The sequence below is a fragment of the Lutra lutra genome, chromosome 4, assembly GCF_902655055.1.
Source record: "Lutra lutra chromosome 4, mLutLut1.2, whole genome shotgun sequence".
Classification (NCBI taxonomy): Eukaryota; Metazoa; Chordata; class Mammalia; order Carnivora; family Mustelidae; genus Lutra; species Lutra lutra.
The window spans coordinates 67,407,877-67,430,127 of NC_062281.1; the positions used below are offsets into that span (position 1 = coordinate 67,407,877).

At 36.5% G+C, this 22,251-nt stretch overlaps 1 protein-coding gene and 1 pseudogene across 15 annotated transcripts in view; one reads left to right on the forward strand and one right to left on the reverse strand.

Moving 5' to 3' along the window:
* CSPP1 (centrosome and spindle pole associated protein 1) overlaps nt 1–22,251 on the reverse strand; it is a 281,804-nt gene that overhangs the window by 112,567 nt on the left and 146,986 nt on the right. For 8 of the 15 annotated variants that reach the window (XM_047725298.1, XM_047725309.1, XM_047725308.1 and 5 more), the window contains 2 exons: nt 2,054–2,157; nt 1,310–1,333 (listed from right to left, as the gene is read on the reverse strand). In XM_047725298.1, the coding sequence (XP_047581254.1) occupies nt 1,310–1,333; nt 2,054–2,157 (128 nt within the window). The remainder of the gene's footprint in view (nt 1–1,309; nt 1,334–2,053; nt 2,158–22,251) is intronic. The other 7 variants (XM_047725303.1, XM_047725299.1, XM_047725310.1 and 4 more) reach the window with 1 other exon arrangement.
* LOC125097568 (coiled-coil-helix-coiled-coil-helix domain-containing protein 2-like) lies at nt 16,431–16,951 on the forward strand (annotated as a pseudogene).

Here is a 22,251-nt window from a genome sequence, read left to right on the forward strand (position 1 = left end):
TTATCCTTAAGGTCTGTGAGGAGACACTGAAGTATTTAAATTGGTAAGGGACAGGATCATTATGGAAAGTAGTATGAAGAGCAAACTAAAAATTAGTGGAAGCAGAAGTTAAAAATCTGTAGCAGTAATTTAAAATAAACAGTAAGATAAGAATCTCTAATATGCAGTACTAACAGTCCTGAAAGAGTTATCAAAGTCTTCACAGGCTGCTTATAGAGGTATAATTTTTCACACATACCAAATTAAAAATCTAATCTAGGAGTGCTGGGCTGTCTCATTCTATAGAGCATGCAACTCCAAATCTCAGGGTCATGAGTTGAAGCTCCATGTTGGGCATGGAGCCTACTTAAAAATTAAATAAGTAAATAAATACATAATAAAAATAATTAATAAATAAAATTCCTTTTTAAAAAATCTAATCTATTCTATCCTATCTACCTACATTATGATTTTTTACTACCCTCAAAAAGAATCTACTCTAACCTATTCAGACTGTTAAATCACATGTGCCTTATTCATACAAAGCTAAAGCCTACCATCCAAGTCCTTCATTGTATATTCTCTATCTGAAAAGCTTCCTCTCCTTGATTTGCCCTCTAGAATATCCAAATCCTACCTATCCTACAATGTCTCACAAAATAACACCTTGAGATCTTTCCTGATCATTATAACCTTCTTCCTAGTTACAGTTTCTAACCTGTATGAATGTTGTCTCTACGACCAGATTCTAAGACACCTTGAAGAGAGATTCTTCTTCATAAGTGCTTAAAAGTGTTGGCTGAATGATGAATGAATGTGTGAGATTCAATTTTAAAAAGTTCTGTAAAACTACAGTGTTTTTATTTTCCAATATAAATTTACAAACACAATCTATGGTTTTGGGTGCAAAAATACTGAGTAATCCAAATCTTGACAACACAGAGTTACAAAAAAATCTTAGAATATCCTGAGTATCTATTATTTTATTAACCTTAATGTGAGCCTAATTTGAAGAAAAAAACTGGCATGCTGAAAACAAATGGGCTTATAATAGCTGTAAAATCTTTCTAAAAGATGCACAAGAAAGCAACAAAAATAAATGCAAAGCAGGAATCAAAAAGAATGCTTGATTGTATCAATGAAAAATTACAAAATACAGACTGCCATCTTGGTAAAAGCAAGGATACAAAATGTTATCATTCAAAAGTCTCGAAATCACAAATGAAGTTATTTTTCTTTTTAGTTTCAAAGCAATGTCATAAATGAAAATAATTACAAGCTACTAGATCTAAAAAAAATAAAGAAATATAAAGGTTGCAGGCAACCCTACCTTTCTTTTTGCTTGTGTAATACCCTAAAGTCAAAGGAAACAAACCATTGATAAAATGTATTCAAAGTTCTTTCTCTCCATGTGCAAATCAGAATAAATAATTATACACTTGGAACAAACATTATTAAGTATTAAAAAAAAAAAAACTATAGAGTATCCTGGGATGACTAGAAACATAATTGTTTAAAATAATGTGATAAGCTAAAAATTAAATTGCATTTCAAAACTTGGAAGAACTCTTTAGTTTAGCAATTACATAATTTAATCAACCATACTTAAAACAAGGGTTCCACTAAGTAAATAGATTAAATCATAAAGACTTTGGAAGCTAAATAAATATGTTAAATGAAGTTTTTAAAAGCTTAGCTGACAGGAAAATAAGTGGCAACTAGAATCCCGTGTATCATTTTAATACATGGTCGTGGGGAGTACAGGAGTAGGGAATCATGATCAGGTCTTTTTAAAACCATGATAAGTCTACAGAAAACATGATAACCAGAAGTTATAGTTTCATTTAAAATTAAAACTACTCCACTGCAAAGATTAAGAATATTCCATGGCACCAATTCTCAGCACCACTTTCTACCAATGTCATATATGTCCCTTAACTGTCACTATAATATCCTACTATTAGATACCAATGATAACCTAAAAAATTAACACTTTTGACTAAAACCTTAGGAAAACAGATTTAGCAGATGAATTCTGAAGCACAAGATCCAGCAAACTAAAAGAATATGTTACCTGAGTAAGATAACGTCTGTAATCCTGCCTCAATTCTTCTTTTAGTTTATGTTTCTTACGTTCATAATCTTCCCCAAGGGGTAAACTTAATCCATAATCAATTCCTAGAAAGAAAACAGGTAATATAGCTCATTTTCAAATCAATGTCAATTTCAATATAATCTGCTGTCACCAAAGCACAGTAGAAAAGAACAGAGTCATGTTTGATTCTGAGACTGGGATCAGGATAATGAATTATTTAAAATGTTTTGGCAGGTCATGCATTCACACATATGGAAAATATCCCTCCCACCCATGAAATCCAGTCACCCAGTTCTCCTGCCCAAAACATCCAACATTACCATTTCTTGTATTTCCTTCCAGAGACTTCATGCATCTATAAACAGATACTTTTAAATTATCGTGTGTGCATGTGTCTGTGTATTTACTTCTTCTTTTAGATAAATGATTCTGCATTGTTTGGCATCTGGCTTTTTCACACAGTACAAAATTAAAGAAAAGCTGATTACCTTTGTTTCTTCACTTAATTCTACTGAAATTTCTATAAAGATAAATACCTACAACAATTTTAAGGTCTGTTTTCCAGTCCATGAAAATTAATAATGTGATTTTTTTTTTTTTTACTATAAGAGTATCTTTGTTATAACATGTTCAAGGAAAAATTATTAGTACTATGCATGGCTCAGGCTGAAATTTCCAAGAACTTTTATTAAAGTTAAACCACTAATTCTGATTTCATATACATGGATATTAATTTTTATTGTGGTAAAATATACATAATGTAGAATTTAAATTTAAACTGCTTTTAAGCATACAATCAAGTGGCATTAATATATTCACAATGCTGTGCAAACATCACCACATACACAAAATTAAGGCCATTTCCAGAATTTTTTCATCATCCCAAACAGAAACTCCATGGAAGGATGTTAATTTTTTAAGAAAAGCTTAAATTTTCAGGGCGCCTAGTTGGCTCAGTCGTTAAGTGTCTACCGTGGCTCAGGTCATGATCCCGGGTCCTGGGATTGAGCCTCGCATTGGGCTCCCTGCTCAGGGGGAAGCCTGCTTCTTCTGCTCTCCCTCCCCCTGCCTGTGTTCCCTCTCTCGTTGTGTCTCTGTCAAATAAATAAATAAAATCTTAAAAAAAAAAGAAAAGAAAAGTAAAGAAAGAAAAACTTTAATTTTGAGTCACATTTCCATATATAGAGCTCAAAAATCAAAATTACATTTTGGGGTGATGACAATAGTGATGTCCGTACAACATGTACGTTACTTGTACAACTTGTACATACTGAAAAAAACCAGAGTCGTACAATTTCAGTGGGGAAACTTTATGATATGTAAATTATATCTCAATAAAGCAGTTAAAATCAAATTATATACTTTCAAGAAGCACAGAGAACAGATGATTATTTAGATTTTTGAAGCTCCTCTCCGTTTTAGTCCTACTATGTAATACCATAGTATAAAAAAATTTTATCATTTCTAAATATTTTCCTTAATTAGTTAGCAATCCAAAGAACATAGACTAAATAATAAACCATAGTTTATAAACTAATATGGATATCACCATTTTTGTGTCTTAGTCCCTCACAATGCAGCTAAATGATGGGACTTTTCATAAAGTGTCATATAACTGCTTTATTACATCACTGAAATATTTCAGGGGGAGAAAGCCCAAGGGGTATACATATAAATGTATGTCTGTTGATTTTTATGGAATACTAAATTCCACTTTCCACCTTGAACATCATGGAATTCTCTTGATAAACACTTCTGGCCTACATAATCCTGATAATAGTGAGTAAAGTAGACATCCTTAGGGATGCCTCTCACTCACGCTCCCAACTGTCTCCCAAAAGAATTTAAAGTATCCCATATGCTTAAATTTTTAAATCATTCTAGAAAAGCATTCTTTCATCACATAGGAATCTAAACCTTATTTTTAAAGATATAACATTTAAGCCTAAAGAGAGAAATACCTTTGATTTACACTTTCAGAATGGAGTATCACAAGTGGAACTAAATCATAAGGTCAATGAAGGTAAGGCCTTCATTTATTCAAAATTTACTCAATTTTATAATGCCTGGTATACAACCTATAACCAAGAAATGTTTATTGAATAAATGTATAAATGAATGTATGAATGAATCATTAAATAAGAGGAAAGAATGAAAGAAAGGGAAAAAGTAAACAATTTTTAGTATTCATTTCTGATTTTAGGCAGTCTGCATAGAGAAGCAGCATAATAACTAGTAAACAAAGGTACTTATCTCTAGTCACAATGGATACTCTACTGTGTCAAGGAGGAAAAGAAAACAATGCTGCAAGGATGATACATCTCAACATTCCAGGCTTTCCTACTCAGGGAAGCAGTAATTTACAGCTTTCTGAAAGGTCATATATTTAAGGTGGTTTTTTAATACAGGTTTTCAATTCTGCTTGGTGGATTTATGTGGAAAACTAGAAATTAAAATGTGATTTTCATTTGTAAATCACTATTATACTAAGTTCAATTTCATTTATCAAGAATTTTTGCCTTTTACTATTGCCACAAACAGTATTTGTAATAATTGTCTTAAGAGACAAGGAAGAATACATACTGATTGCCTTCTGAACTACGTTAAATTTTATTAAGTTTAAGGTTTAGTCAAAAGAAAATACTAACTTTTTAACTGTTATTTTTGTCATCTAATACCAATATTTTATGGCATTAGAGGTAGGCCAGAGAAATAAAACAAACATATGGAACAATTTAAGTATTCTGCTCCTTTTAAACTATGCATGAACTATGGCATCTCAATTGACTTAATTAAGAAACATGGTCAGACTTACTTTTTCAGAGCAGTTGTCTTATAATGGTTTTAGTGGCAAATAAAGCATCAGTGTCATCTTAGGGCCATTTGAAGTGATGTCACTTTACCAAGTTCATCAGTGACTCTAAGACAGTTAACATTATGCTTCAGAACTGTATCAATTACAAGTACTAGTTTCTACAGCAGTTATGGGGTAAATAAACTATTTAAAACTAAAGTATGCAATCTTTTTAAAATTTACAATGCTAAAACAGAATGATAATTTAAAATATAACTAAAAATTAGTGAAAAAAAAATCAATTTCCTGTTGTCTATTTCCCAAAATCTTTACATTAATGGTAATTTTCTAGTTTAGTCTAAACCTCAGAGTTTCTCTGCAATGTAAAATTCTGTTGTTTCCTTTCTGATAATTTTTAAATTTAACACTGTAATTGCTTTCTTTATAATTCTTTTTCAAATTTCCATAAGCATAATTGTATTTAAAATGAATTTTTAAAAATCACACAAAATTTCTAGTAACAAGAGTAAAATCTCTATCTTACTTTAGTAATCTGTAATCATCTTGCTTGATTTCCAAAATAATTACTTTAGAGCATGAAAAATAAATCGAGAAAATTTCAGAGCCTAAAATACGGATCAATAATATTTTAATATAAGATTAAAGGACATTGCCTAGAAATGGATAAAAACACATAGGGACTGTGGTCACAGAAGATGGATTCTTCAAGTACCCAAATTTAGAGGTAAGGGAGTTGAAAAGGAACCAGAAAAAAATATTGAAAAGGAGTCTGCTGGAAGTCTTCCAAGCCACCTCCAGGCTGAGTGATTCACTAGAAAGACTTACATAATGCATTATATTCATGATTACAGTTTATTACTATGAAAGAATACAAAGCAAAATTAGCAAAGGGAAAAGGCTCACACAACAAAGTCCAGAGGCAACTAGGTACAAACTTCCAAGAATTCTTCCCCAATGGAATCACATAGGACACAACTTGTGACAACATAATGTGAAGTGTTGTCTACTAAGAAAGCTCATTAGAGAATTAGTGCCCCTGGTTTTTATTCAGAGCTGGTCACACAGACATCCTCTGCCAAGCATATATACCAAGATTCCAGATTCCCCAAAAGGAAAGCAGGTGTTCTACTTGATCATCATGTCATAAAATAACAATTTTATTTAGGCACAATGACCTTATCATTTAGAGGAAGTTTTAGACCAGTACAGGAAACTGTTTACTACTTAAGTTCAAGATATTAGCCACGGGCCAGCCTTGCAGACAGGACTTTCTAAGGATAGTCAGTCCCAGGCCTGCTTTATTACAAGTGTTCTGCACAAAGAGGAACTAGTAAGATAGGAAGAAAACCAGGAGCCAAGTGAAGAAAATACTTCAAGAAAGCAGTAAGATGCTAAGTGGAGCAGGTAGGTTGAAAATTTTAAGATCTGTACACTGCTCACTAAATGTAGTTACATAAGGGTTACTATAGACCTTGATGTTTGTGGGTGAGCAGCACAGAAGTAACCCTGACTGGAAAAGTCTTAAGAAACTGAGGTGAGAGGAATTGGAGATTAAAAATAAACATAAACAACTCTAACTTTTGCTACAATGAAGAACCTAGAAATTGACAGTAGCTGGAGGAACATAAAGGATTTTACAAAATAGGAGATATTATAGCAATACATAAATGTTCTAAAAGAGGAAAAATAATTTATGATTCAGATGAGGAAATCTGATGGAGTGATGATATTTTCAGTGAAAAGGGACAGAATGCTATATAAGGAGAGGAGGTGGTCTAACAATGACAATCTATGGTAACAGAATACAAGGCAGACTATAGTACAGATGAGGGTTGGCTGGCAGAGGTAAGGGTAAATTCTAATTGCTTCTATTTTGCAGTGAAATATAAAGTAAAACCATGGACAGGGGGATGGGGAATGGAGTTTGAGGAGAGAAGAAAAAATAAAATAGCTGTCTTGTAGAACAGGATAGCAATGGATTAGTGAAATGTAATAAACCCACCAACAGCAGTGAGAACACACCTTAGGTTAGTAGTCAGTACTTTAAAGTAAAAACAAGTACCTGGTTGTAGGTTTTCACCACCCAACTGCAGCTACATACATAGCAGCACACATGAGACTCAGAGACAAATTTAACAAGAGATGAGATTCAGCAAAAGGATAAGATAAAGGGAAACAGAGGCAAGAAAATTAAGGGTGTGCAAGGGAGTCCGATAATATAGGCCATGGAATTTAGGCTGCATAAGGAAAGAAATAATGAAAGGGTAGGTCCTTCAAGGGAGTAGAGTCAATGGATGGTTAAGTCCTGGTAATGTCAAATATTTGGAATACTTGTCAGAGGCAGGATACAAGAGAAAATCAGCTGAAAAAACGAGAAGTGGTCATCAAAGAAAATACTTGCAACTGTAATTCAGTCACTGGTAACAGAGGTCGAAGACAGAACTATTTAAGCAAGTGGCTGAGAAGAGTGGTAAACAATATCACAACATGAAGAAGCCAAGAAACTGAAAGGCACTAAATATTGAAGGAATTAGGAATGGCTCTGACTCTGTGAATAACTGCAGTAAGAAGTGAATACAAGAGACTGATCTGCGAATTTCAAAGGTGTTAGGTTACAGGGAGGACAAGAAGCATGTAAGTCCCAAAAAAGAATATGGCCTTTACTCCAACTCCAGATTAAATGAAGGAAGAAAAATAGCACAGCATCTGGCACACAGAACATACTCAATATAGGTTAGCTGGTAGTAAGCAATAGCAGAAAGAACAGTGGACTTTAATTTCTATTGACCTTTCAAGCATCAGGATCCTTCTTGGTTTAAACTATCTTTATTGGTGAGGCATCTCCGTGGCTCAGTCAGTTAAGCATCTGCCTTCAGCTCAGTTCATGATCCCAGGGTCCTGGGACTGGGTCCCACATTGGGCTTGTGGCTCAGCAGGGAGTCTGCTTCTCCCTTTTCCTCTGCCATTCCTCCCTCCCCCCTCCCTATGCGCTCTCTCAAATAAAATCTTTTAAAAAAAAATCTTTAATGGTTTCTCTTCTCAAATGTATAGGGTATCAATAAATCAAAGTTTTCTGGCAAATCCCAAAATACTGATTTTAAGCACTTCCTACTGTGGAAAGCAAAGAAAACTTTGTCCCACAAGCCCAATTTTTAAAAATTGAGGAAGAATATACATACCAAAAAGCACAATCTTAGGTATATTGCTCAATGAATTTGCACAAAAGTATCCACTATTGTAACAACTCAGATTTCTTTCCACCTCACAAGGCACACTTATGCTCCTTCCCTATGAATACTCCCTCCCAGAGCTTACAAGTATTCAGACTTCTATTAATGTGGATGCACTGAAACACTTCTTGAATCTCAAATAAAAATAATCATTAAATTTGTGATCTTTCATATTTTACTTCTTTCAGTCAATATTACTTCTGTGGGATTCAGCCATGTAGCTATATGCACAGCATTAAGTTTGTGTCTCCTTTCATTGTATGAATACATCACAATTTTTTTTAATCCATCCTACAGTTAACAGATATTTGAGCTGCTCCCTGCTGTTTGGGAGGGTGGGGGAAGCACTATTATGAACAAAATTCCATTGACATTCTTGTACATGTCTTTGGTGAACACGTGTATTTCTCTTGGCTATTTTCCTAGGAGTGGAATTCTTGGGTCACTGGATAAGGTCACAGAGTTTAGTAGATATTGCCAGTTTTTCAAAGCTGCACCATTATCCATTCCTACAAGCTATGAATGAGTTCTAGTTAATTCACAGCCTTGCCCACTCTTGGTATTATAAATATTAGACATTATACTTCTGTGCAATGGTGTCTCAATGTACTTTCAATCTGTATTTCCTAACAACTAATGATGCTGAGCACCTTTGCAATGCCTGGATTTCCCTCTTGAAAACAGCTATCCAAGTCTTTTGTCCATTTTCAGAATTGAATGGTTGTCTTCTGATATGTAAATTTTATACACACACATATACATACATAGAAACATATGTAGATTTAAAAAAATTTTTTGTTATGTTAGTCACCATTACAGTACATCATTAGTTTTTGATGTAGTGTTCCATGATTCAATGTTTGCATAAAACACGCAGTGCTCCATACAATCCGTGCCCTCCTTGATACCCATCAGATTCACCCATCCTCCCAACCCCCTTCCTTCTAAAACCCTCCGTTTGTTTCCCGGAGTCCACAGTCTTTCATGGTTCGTCTCCCCTTCTATTTCTCCCTTCTCCTAATGTCCTCCATGCTATTCCTTATGTTCCACAAAAAACTGAAGCCATATAAAAATTGACTTTGTTTGACTTATTTCACTTAGCATAACCTCTTCCAGTCCCAACCTTGTTGATGCAATAGTTAGGTTACAGGGAGGACAAGAAGCATGTAAGTCCCAAAAAAGAATATGGTGATGAAATATTCCATTGTGTATAAGGACCACACCTTCTTTATCCACTCGTCTGTGAAGGGCATCTTGGCTCTATCCACATTTTGGCTACTGTGGACACTGTTGCTATGAACATTAGGGTGCATATGGCCCTTCTTTTCACTACATCCGCATCTTTCGGATAAATACCCAGTAGTGCAGTTGCTTTGTCACAGGGTAGCTCTATTTTTAACTTTTTGAGGAACCTCCACACTGTTTTCCATAGTGGCTATACCAATTTGCATTCCCACCAAAAACTGTAAGAGCTTTCTCCACAACTTCTCCAACATTTGTTATTTCTTGCCTTGTTGATTTTTGCCATTCTAACTGGTGTAAGTGGTATCTCAATGTGGTTTTGATTTGAATTTTCCTGATGGCTAATGATGATGAACACTTTTTCATGTGTCTGTTAGCTATTTGTATGTCTTCTTTGGAGAAGTATCTGCTCATGTCTTCTGCCCATTTTTTGACTTATCTGTTTTTTGGGTGTTTGAGTTTGAGAAGTTCTATATAGATCTTAGATATCAGCCCTTTGTCTGTAGTGTCATTTGCAAATATCTTCTCCCATTCTGTGGTTGCCTCTTTGTTTTGCTGAAGGTTTCCTTTGCTGTGCAGAAGCTTTTTATCTTGATGAAGTCCCAAAAGTTCACTTTCGCTTTTGTTTCCCTTGCCTTGGAGACATGTCCTGAAAGAAGTTGCTGCAGCTGATGCTGAAGAAGTTACTGCCTATGTTCTCCTCTAGGATTTAGATGGAGTCCGGTCTCACATTAAGGTCTTTCATCCATTTAGAGTTTATCTTTGTGTATGGTATAAGAGAATGGTCCAGTTTCATTCTTCTGCATGTGGCTATCCAATTTTCCCAGCACCATTTATTGAAGAGATTCTGTCTCTTTCCCACTGGATTTTTTTTTTCCTGATTTGTCAAAGATTAGTTGACCATAGAGTTGAGGGTCCATATCTGGGCTCTCTATTCATTTCCACCAATCTATGTATCTGTTTTTGTCCCAATACCATGCTGTCCTGGTGATGACAGTTTTGTAATATAGCTTGAAATAAGGCAATGTGATGCCCCAGCTTTGTTTTCTTTTTCAACATTCCCTTGGCAATTAAGGGTCTTTTCTGGTGCCATACAAATTTTAGGATTGTTTGTTACAGCACTTTGAATAATGCCATGGTTATTTTGACAAGGATGGCGTTGAAAGTATAGATTGTTCTTGGCAGCATAGACATTTTAATAAGGATACTATATCCAGCAAGATTGTCATTCAGAATGAATGGACAAACAAGGAGCTTCCAAGACTGGCAGAAACTCAAAGAGTATGTGACCACAAAGCTGGCCCTACCAGAAATATTAAAGGAGGGTTCTATAAAAGGAGAAAGACCCCAAGAGTGATATAGAACAGCAATTTACAGAGACAATCTTTAGAAACAAAGACTTCACAAGCAACATGACATCAATAAAATTCTTTCTTTCAATTGTCACTCTCAATGTGAATGGCCTAAATGCTCTCATGAAATGGCACAGAGTTGCAGACCATATAAAAGGACATGATCCATCCATATGCTGACTACAAGAGAATTGTTTGGAACCTAAAGATGCATCCAGACTGAAAGTGAAGGGATGGAGAACCATTTTTCATGCCAATGGACCTCAAAAGAAAGATGAGGTAGCAATTCTCATATCAGACAAATTAGATTTTAAGCTAAAGACTGTAGTCAGAGATACAGAAGGATACTATATCATTCTTAAAGTGCCTATCCAACAAGAAGATCTAACAACTGTAAATACCTATGCCTTTGACACGGGAGCAGCCAACTACATAAGCCAACTGTTAACCAAAATAGATATACTGATAATACATTTATTGTAGGAGACCTTAACACTCCACTCTCAGCAACAGACAGATCAACTAAGCGGAAAATTAACAAAGAAACAAGACCTTTGAATGACACACTGGACCAGATGGACCTCATAGATATATACAGAACATTCCACCCTAAAACAGAATACTCACTCTTCCTGAGCACGCATGGAACTTTCTCCAGAACAGTTCACATCCTGGGTCACAAATCAGATCTTAACCAATACCAAAAGACTGAGATTATTCCCTGCATGTTCTCAGACCACAATGCTGTGAAACTGGAACTCAATCACAAGAAAAAATTTGGAAGAAATTCAAACACTTGGAAGCTAAAGACCATCCTGCTTAAGAACGTTTGGGGGAAGGGGAGGTGAACAATGAGAGACTATGGACTCTGAAAAACAATCTGAAGGGTTTGAAGAGGTGGGGGAGTGGGAGGTTGGGGGAACCAGGTGGTGGGTATTAGAGAGGGCACGGACTGCATGGAGCACTGGGTGTGGTACAAAAACAATGAATACTGTTACGCTGAAAATTTTAAAAAAATTTTTTTTAAATTAAAAAAAAAAAAAGAATGTTCGGGTCAATCAGGAAATCAAAGAACTTAATCAATTCACGGAAACCAATGACAACAAAGACACATCAATCCAAAACCTATGGGGTATGGCAAATGTGGTCCTAAAGGGGGAAAAATATAGCCATCCAAGCCTCACTCAAAAAAAAAAGAAAAACCCCAAATACACAAACTGTCTTTACACCTTAAAAATCTGGAGAATTGGGGCACCTGGGTGGCTCAGTGGGTTAAAGCCTCTGCCTTCGGCTCGGGTCACTGGGATTGAGCCTCTCATCGGGCTCTCTGCTCAGCAGGAAGCCTGCTTCCTCCTCTGTCTCTGCCTGCCTCTCTGCCTACTTGTGATCTCTGTCAAATAAATAAATAAAATCTTAAAAAAAAATCTGGAGAATCAACAACAAATTAACCCTAACCCACGTATAAGAAGGGAAATAATTAAGATCAGAGCAGAGATCAATGAATTAGAAACTAGAAATACAGTAGAACACTTTAATGAAGCTATAAGCTGATTCTTTGAAAGAGTTAATAAGATCAATAACTTAATAAGATCGATAACCACTGGCCAGACTACTCAAAAGAAAAGAGAAAGGACCTAAATAAAATTATGAATGAAAGGGGGGAGATCATGGCTAACATCAAGGAAATAGAAACAATCATTAGAAATTATTATCAACAGCTATATCCCAATAAGTTAAGCAACCTAGAAGAAATGGATGCATTCCTAGAAAGCTATAAACTTCCAAGACTGAAAAAGGAAGAAACTGACAACCTGAATACACCAATAACTAGTAACAAATTGAAGCAGTGTATCAAAAACCTCCCAAAAAACAAAAGTCCAGGGCCTGATGGATTCCCTGGGGAATTCTATCAAACATTCAAAGGAGAAATAATACCTACTCTCCTGATGCTATTTCAAAAAAATAGAAGTAGAAGGAAAACTTCCAGACTCTTTCTAGGATGCCAACATTACCTTGATCCCCAAACCAGCCAAAGACCCCATCAAAAAGGAGAATTTCAGACTAATATCCCTGATGAATACGGATGCCAAAATTCTCAACAAGATCCTAACTAACAGGGGCGCCTGGGTGGCTCAGTGGGTTAAAGCCGCTGCCTTCGGCTCAGGTCATGATCCCAGGGTCCTGGGATCGAGCCCCGCATCGGGCTCTCTGCTCTGCAGGGAGCCTGCTTCCTCCTCTCTCTCTCTCTGCCTGCCTCTCTGCCTACTTGGGATCTCTCTCTGTCAAATAAATAAATAAAATCTTTAAAAAAAATACTGACCCTAACTAACAGGATCCAACAGTACATTAAAAGGATTATCCATCATAACCAGGTGGGACTTATCTCTGGCATGCAGGGGTGGTTCAACATTCGCAAATCAATGTGATAGAACACGTAAGTAAAAGACAAGAACCACATGGTCCTCTCAACTGATGCAAAAAAAGCATTTGACAAAATACAGCATCTTTTCCTGATTAAAACTCTTCAGAGTATAGAGACAGAGGGAACATTCCTCAACTTCATAAAATCCATCTATGAAAAATCCACAGTGAATATCATTCTCAATGGGGAAAAGCTGACAGCCTTCCCACTGAGATCAGGGACATAAGGATGCCCACTCTTGCCACTATCGTTCAACATAGTACTAGAAGTCCTAGTAATAGCAATCCCACAACCAAAAGAAATAAAAGGCATTCAAATTAACAAAGAAGAAATCAAACTCTCTCTCTTCACAGATAACATGACACTTTGTGGAAAACCCAGCAGTCTCCACCCCCAAATTACTAAAACTCATAAAACAATTCAGTAATGTGGGAAGATACAAAAACCAATGCACAGAAATCAGTTGCTTTCTTATACACTAACAATAAAACTGTAAAAAGAGAAATTAGAGAATCAATTCCATTTAAATAGCACCAAAAAACCATAAGATACCTTGGAATAAACCTAACCAAAGAGGTAAAGGATCTATACTCTAAGAACTATGAAACACTTGTGAAAAAAAATTGAAGAACACACAAAAAGATGGAAGAACATTCCATGCTCTTGGATCAGAAGAATAAACATCATTAAAAGGACTGCGCTGCCCAGAGCAATCTATACTTTCAATACCATCCTGATCAAAATACCAGTGGCATTTTTCAAAATGCTAAAACAAACAATTCTAAAATTTGTATGGAACCAGAAAAGACCCCGAATTGCCAAGGAAATATTGAAAAAGGAAAAAAGAAATCTGGGGTCATCATGTTGCCTGACTTCAAGCTATATTACAAAGCTGTGATCACCAAGACAGCATGGTACTGACACAAAAACAGACACGTAGATCAATGGAACCGAACACAGAGCCCAGATATGGACCCTCAACTAAGTGGTCAAATAATCTTCGACAAAGGAGGAAAAAATATCCAGTGGAAGAAAGTCTCTTCAATAAATGGTGCTGGAAAAACTGGAGAGCTATATACAGAAGAATCAAACTGGACCATTCTCTTACACCATAAACATACATAGATTTTATACATATACCTATGGCTGCTATGTATTATAATGAATAGTTCTTTAAAAAAAAAAGATTTTATTTACTTGAGAGAGAGAACACAAGCAGGGGGAGCAGGAGAAGGAGAAACAGGCAAGAAAAATAATAAAGAGAAACCAATAATTTTTTTTTAAGATTTTATTTGAGAGCAAGCACGTGCAGGTGGGGGAAGGGGTAGAAGGAGAGGGAGAAACAGACTCCCTGCTCAGCAGGGAACCCAATATGGGACTTGATCCCAGGACGCTGGGATTATGACCTGAGCTGAAGGCAGACACTTAACCCACTGAACCACCCAGGCACCCCTGTGATGAAGAGTTCTTAATTTTAATGAAATCCATTTTATCAGACTTTTCTTTTATGATTAGGTCTTTTCCTGTCTTATTTAAGACATTCTCATCTACCCCCAACGTCTCAAAGACATTCTCCTATGTTTTCTCTAAGAGCTTTATAGTATTAAGTTTTACCTTTAGCTCTGTGATCCCTCTTGAATTAATACCATTATGCAGTGTGAGGTATAGGTTAAGGTTTCTTTTTTTTCTCTTCTTTAGTATGGATGCCTAACTTAACCATTTACTGGAAAGACCATTCTTTTCTCCACTGAACTGCAGAGGCACCTATGTCATAAAACAGGTATCTGTATATAATGGATTTGTTTAAATCCTCTCTATTCTGTCCCTGTGGTCTATTTGTCTAACCTCATGCCAAAACTAAATAGTCTTAATCACTATAATTTCATGCCAAGTTTTTATATATAATAACACTAAGTTTTCCAACTTTATTTCCAACTTTTTCTTCAAGACTGTCATGGCCATCCAAGTTCTTTTTATTTCCTTATAAATCAGCTATCAAGAAGCCTGCTGGTACTGCACTGATCACCACACAAAATAAAATGGTGCAGCAATCTTAAAGATCAATGGGAAAACTATGATTGTTCTGTGACTTTTATGAACTTTTGTCAAAAGAGTAAAAAAACAAAAACAAAAACAAAAAGAACCTACTACAGGGGCACACCTGGTTGGCTCAGATGGTTAAGCATCTGCCTTCAGCTCAGGTGATGATCCCAGGGTCCTGTGATCCAGTCTTCTGTTGGGCTCCCTGCTCCAGCAGGGAGCCTGCTACTCCCTTTCCCTCTGTGTGCTGCTCCCCTTGCTTGGCTCTCTCTGCCTCTGTCAAATAAATAAAATCTTAAAAAAAAAAAAAAAAAAAAAAAAACACCCACTACCAACAATAACAACAAACTCTGTCAGTTATAAACACATATGGAAATTAAGAAAAAGGAAACAAATAATTATTATACTAAAGTTTAAAATATTAGGAACACTGAGAATTAAGATATTTTTTAATTCCTGGGGAGGGGGGAACTTTTCATGAGTTATTTAAACACTGCTTGCCTTGTTGTATACCTTACAATAGTCACAAGCATCTCTGCTATGCCTTGGCAATCTGATAATGTTGAGAGACTTCTAATCCATGAATATAGAATATCTCTCCCTCCACTTGCACATTCTTTAATTTCTCTGATACATTTTGTAGTTTTCTGTGTATAAGTCTTGCACAGTTTGTTAAATACACTTTTAAGAACAGGTGACTCTGGAACAATGGGGGAGGGGGGAGTGGCAACCCCCATGCCACTGAAAATCTACACATACCTTTTTTTTTTTAAGATTTTATTTATTTATTTGACAGAATGAGAGAGAGGGAGAGCATGAGAGGAGAGAGGGTCAGGGGAAGAAGCAGACACCCTGCTGAGCAGGGATCCTGATGTGGGACTCCATCCTGGGACTCCAGGATCATGACCTGAGCTGAAGGCAAGTCGCTTAACCAACTGAGCCACCCGGGCGCCCATACCTTTTTTTTTTTTAAGATTTTATTTATTTATTTGACAGAGACACAGCAGAAGAGGGAACATAACCAGGGGGAGTAGGAGAGGGAGAAGCAGGCTTTCTGCTGAGCAGGGAGCCTGATGTGGGGCCCAGTCCCATGATCATGGGATCATGACCTGAGCCGAAGGCAGATGCTTAACGACTAAGCCACCCAAGTGCCCCCACAAAGCTAAGGAAAATGTTCCTTATATCATACAGAAGAAGCCGCTGGGGTCTCCACTGAATCTCGGACTTCTAGATACTGAGCTGCTCTGCAAGTAACCAAGCCCTGTACAAGCTAGTGGCACACCTTCCACATGGCCCCTCCAGCCAGCCGGGCACCTCAGATGAGAGCTGTGCCTAGACCAGCACCAGCAGCTCAGCCCTCAGCAGCAGCTCCACCATCTGCTGTTGGCTCATCTGCTGCGGCAGCCAGGTCTCATAGCCCAAATGGCAACCACAGCAGATGGAGTGGCTGTGGGCTCTGCTGTTGGGCACAGGATGGGTCATGCCATTACTTGGGGCTTGTGAAGGAAGTAATACTGAGCCTTCAAGGCCTGACATCACTTACCAGAAGCCTCAGGGAACCCAGTCAGCATACCAGCAGCAGCAGTTTGGCCCATGCCACTAGGAGGTGAAACAGTTTCTGGAATGTGCCCAAAACCAGGGTGACCTTAAGCTTTGTGAAGGTTTCAGTGAGGTACTGAAACAGTGTAGATATGCAATTAGCCTAATCAAGAAGTTCAGATTAAAGATATGGAAAATCATCTCTCATGACCAAGCTAATTTAGCATAAAAATATAATTAATAGTGAATATATAAAGTATAAAACCACCAGGTAAACCTCTCCTTCATAATTAAATACAGCTATCTTTGGATTTAGAATGAAAAAGGGTATTCTTACTATGTAGAAGTTCACTCAAATGTTCTGAGTTTGGCACTGGGCAGATGTTTGTGTGTCTCCTTAAATCACCCTTTGTGATATTCTCATTTGTGAATTAATTAGAATAAAGTGACTTTCTCCCTCCCCTAAAAAATCATAAGGAAAATACATTGATAGTACTTTACTATATTTATCAATACTATTAAGTGTACATCATCTATTCACGAGATGAATCACATTGTTACCTACATCAATATTATCTTATTTATCTTTTGACTAAAATATTGTCAAAATTATATGTATTACTAACACTAGACATCAAAAATGAAATGATAATGGGTGCCTGGCTGGTTCAGTCAGTAGAGTGAAGACCCCCTTTCAAGCCCCACATTGGGTGCAGAACTTACTTAAAAAAAAAAAAAAAAAAAAGACAATGTGAAAAAGAAATTTATATTTACAGGTATAATGACATGTATTAATAACAAAGAAGCAGCAACATGATTACTTTATGGCAGCCTCATAAAATCGATACAAATGTTTCATAGTAGCCTAAACTATACACTAACAAACTGTTATAAAATTTTTATGGCATACAGTATTATAGTCATATTCATAATATAGTATAGGAAACACTGTCACATTATTTTAAAAACCACTATCTATGATGATAGGATGATAGTTTCTTCAGTTACAAGAGCAGCATACTATATGATAATGTAATTCTTTGAAAGCAAAGATATAAAACATAGGAAACCTAATTAATTTTATACTAAACATCACTCACCTTATTCCTACACAAGGATAGGCTATCCATTTCCATAGAAGTCTTGCATGCAATGTTCTATGTAATGAATATCTAGGCAATAATAATAACACAAAAATATACAGTTCTTGCCATAGAGTTATTAAACTTTCACACTAAGACACAAAAGATAACTGCAACTACTGTACAGTGCAATAACTGCTTACTATTCACTAAGTGGAAAGGATCATCATAAAGGTCTTCATCCTTGTCATCTTCACAATGAGTAGGCTTAAGAGGAGGAGGAAAAAGAGGCATCTGTCTTGCTGTCTCAGAAGCAAAAGAAGTGGAAGAAGAGGGAGCAAAGCCAGGAGAGGCTGGCACACTTAGTATCCCTTTAGGAATAGACATTGTAATTTAACTGTTGTTTTTTCATTTCTCTAAAAACGTTTCTATACCCTATCAATCCTTCCCCCACCATGTCCTCTAATTTCAGTGCCCATAACACCGAAGAGCCCCTGGTGTGAAAGACGTCAAAGCAGTCTTGAATAACTCAAACACTTCTGCCAGACTGTCAGATCAATTTGTTTTCTATCACTGCTCTTCGAGGTCTTCCTTCTCATCATTTGCCATGGTTTGGAAGTACTCATCTCCATCGAGTCATCTTCTATTAATTCCTCTGGCATGGTGTCTACTTACTCTTGAACTTCTCCAAGATTCTTATCTTGAAACCATTTTTTTCTTTTTTGCCATATCCACAATCTCTTTCATAAGTTCCTTGACTGGCTCTGCTATAAATCCTACAAAGTCATGAACAACATCTGGAGACCGTTTTCTCCAGCAGGAATTTATTGCTGCAGGCCTAATGGCTTTCATGGCTTTTCCTACAAAAATGATGACCTCTTCAATCCTTCCAGACTTTCACGGTGCTCTCCCTATCAGGGTTCTCTCTTCCATACTGCTGACAATCCTCTCCATGGAGTACCATATGTAATGAGCTACAAAGGTCCATATAACCCCCTGATTTAGAGGCTGAATAAAAAGATGTTGTGTTTGGGGGCAAGTAGAATATTCAACATCTTCAGTGTTGAAATCATGGGGTTCTGGGTAGGCAGGGGCATTGTACAATATCAACTGCTTCTTTTCCTTACTAACACATATCCTTTGTGGTATTTTTATTTTCCTGAAATAGGGGACCTCCATCTACATTAAAACTTGTTCAGTCAGATATTCTTTCTCCTCAATGATTTTCTTACTGGCATCTGGGAATTTGTCTGCTGCCTCTTCATTAGCAGGAGCTGCTTCCCCTGCTATCTTGGCATTAAGACAAACCTCCTTCCAAAATTATCCAACCATCCCTTGCTGGCATTAAATTCTCCACCTTTAGATTCTTCATCTTCCTTTTGCTTTAAATTGCCACATGATAACTTTGCTTTTCCTCAAATCATAGTACAGTATATAGGTATGCCTTTCTTATAGCAATCCTGCACCTACATAAAGGTTCCATTTTCAATAAAACATAAAAAGGTATTCACAAAAAGTGCAAGGTTTTCACACCTGCTGGTGTAGCAGAGCAATGGCTTCATGAATTTCCTTTTTTGTTCTTTTTCACAGTGGTCCTTAACACAGAATTCAATGATCTTGAAATGCTGGGCCAACCACAGCAGTAGACCTTAATCTACGTATCAACCAATTCAATTTTTATTGTAATAGGACTTTGCTTCTTGGGGGCACTCCCAGCATCACTAGCGGCACTTTGTATGGATTCCAGGGTGTAACCCAAAGTTTACAATATTGCACTAATAAAGACCATGAAAAACACACAAGAATGCAAAGAGATCACTTTTTACTGCACTACACCATTTACTGGAACTGAACAGTTTACTTAATATTTTCATATTGTTCATTGCTATAATATAAAGAAACAACTTTTTTTAATTGATCTCATATTCTGTGAACTTACTAATAAGCTCATGATTTCTAATAGTTTTTTTTGTGTAGTCCTTAGGATTTCTCCAAACAGAATCATGCCATCTGCAAACAAGGACAGTTTTACTTCTAACTTTGATGCTTTGTATTTCTTGTAGTCTTTCATTACACTGACTAGAACACTCAGCACAAAGCTGAATGAAGTGGTAACTGTACAAATCCTTGTCTTTTTCCTGCTCTTAGAAGGAAAGCTTTGTAGTCATCAACTATTAAGTGTGATGTTGGCTATAGGTTTTTCACAGATGCTCTTTTTCAGAATTGAAAGATCTCTTCTATTCCAAGTTTGTTGACAGTTTTTATCATAAATCGTGTTGGATTTGGTCAAATCTTTTTTCTGCAACTATTGAGATAACCATGCGCTTTCTGTCCTTAATTCTATTAATCTGGTATATATTAATCTTAAAATATTAAGACTAAAAACTTGCATTGCTATGATAAAGCTCACTTGGCCAGAGTGTATAATCATTTTTATATGTTGTTAGATTCAATCTGTTAATATTTTATGATTTCTGAATCTATATTCAAAAGATATACTAACTTGTAATTTACTTTTCTTACAAAAATTTCATCTGGCCTTGATATTAGGATAATACTGGCCTCACAATGTATGTTGGGAAGTGTGCCTTTCTCTTTTGCTTCAAGATTATAAAGTAATGATATTATTGCTCCTTTAAACATTTGGTAGATTTCAACAACAAAACCATCCAGGCCTGGGCTTTTCTTTGTGAAAGACTTGTAATGAAGATTTCAATTTCTTTACATGTTATATGTCTATTTAGATTTTCCATTTCTTCTTCAATTAATTTCAGTAATTTGGGCCTTTCTAGGAATTTATCAATTTTGTCTAAGAGGTCTAACTTGTCCACATAACACGCTTGCAATATTAGATAAGTCAGCAAACACTAAATATTTATTGGTGCTAACAGTTATGTGAAATCCTACTTGCAGTTTTTTGTGTTTTTTTTCTTTTCTTTTCTTTTCTTTTCTTTTTTTTTTTAAGATTTATTTGAGGGTGCCTGGGTGGCTCAGTGAGTTAAAGCCTCTGCCTTCGGCTCAGGTCATAATCCCAGGATCCTGGGATCAAGCCCCGCATTGGGCTATCTGCTCAGCCGGGAGCCTGTTTCCCCCCCCTCTGCCTGCCTCTCTGCCTACTTGTGATCTCTGTCTGTCAAATAAATAAATAAAATCTTAAAAAAAAAAAAAAAAGATTTATTTGAGAGAGAGAGAGAAAGAGAGTGAGCATGAGAGGGGGAAAGGTCAGAGGGAGAAGCAGACTCCCTGTGGAGCTGGGAGCCTGATGCGGGACTCGATCCCAGGACTCCAGGACCATGACCTGAGCCAAAAGCAGATGCTTAACCAACTGAGCCACCCAGGTACCCCCTACTTACATTGAATTTTTAACATTTTTTTCTATGCCACTTGTAAAGAAAGTCAATAAAAGAAAAGATTTCATTAGTGACTCTGATGGTTAATTCTAGGGGCCTACTTGGCTGGGACATGGTGTCCAAATATTTGGTCAAACGTTATTATGGATGTTTCTGTGAGAGTGCTTTTTGGGTGAGATAAACACTTAAACTGGTGGACTCTGAGTAAAGCAACCTGCCCTCCATAATGTGAGTGGGCCTCATCTAATCAGTGGAAGGCCTTAATGAAGATTGACCTTTTCCAAGCAAGAAGGAATTCTGCCAACAATCTCCAGACTTAGAACTGCAACATCAGCTCTTCCCTGGGTCACCAGCTTCACAGCTTACCTTACAGATATTAGACTTTCCAGCCTCCATAATCATGAGCCAAGTCCTTAATTATTTCTCTCTCTCTCCCTCTATAAATATGTGTGTGGGTGTGTATTTATGTATTATATGTATTTACTTATTCATACGCATTCTTGTGGATCTCTGAAGAACACTGACAAATATGGTGACATATTAATTGCTGAATTTGAAGATTTATCTAAGGTTAACCTAACATCTTTTTCTTCTTATAAATGAGACCGTTTTTGATAGAAAATTGTTTTTAGGGCAACTGGGTGACTCAGCTTGGTTAGGCGACTGCCCTTAGGTCAGGTCATGATCCTGGAGTCCCAGGATTGAGTCCTGCATTGGGCTCCCTACTCAGCGGGGAGCTTGCTTCTCCCTCTTACCCTCCCTGTTCTCATGCTTGCACTCTCTCATTCTCTAATAAATAAAATCTTTAAAAAAAGAAAAAAGAAAATTGTCCTTAGCATTTCCTTTAATTCATGAAATTTTATTAAATAACTTACTGAAAATACTAAGTTTCTTAATGGATTTCTTCTTACTCTGCACTTAGTTTTTTTAAAATAAATTTCAACATTGCCACATTTAAAAGCCAACCTCTCCTCCAAGATACATACTGACTCAGTAAATCTTCATTTAATATTTACTAAGCACCACCCATATGCCAGGTACTTTGCTGGTCTTGGGGAGATAAACAGGTATATAAGTCTTTGCCCAAACGAACAGCATCTAGACA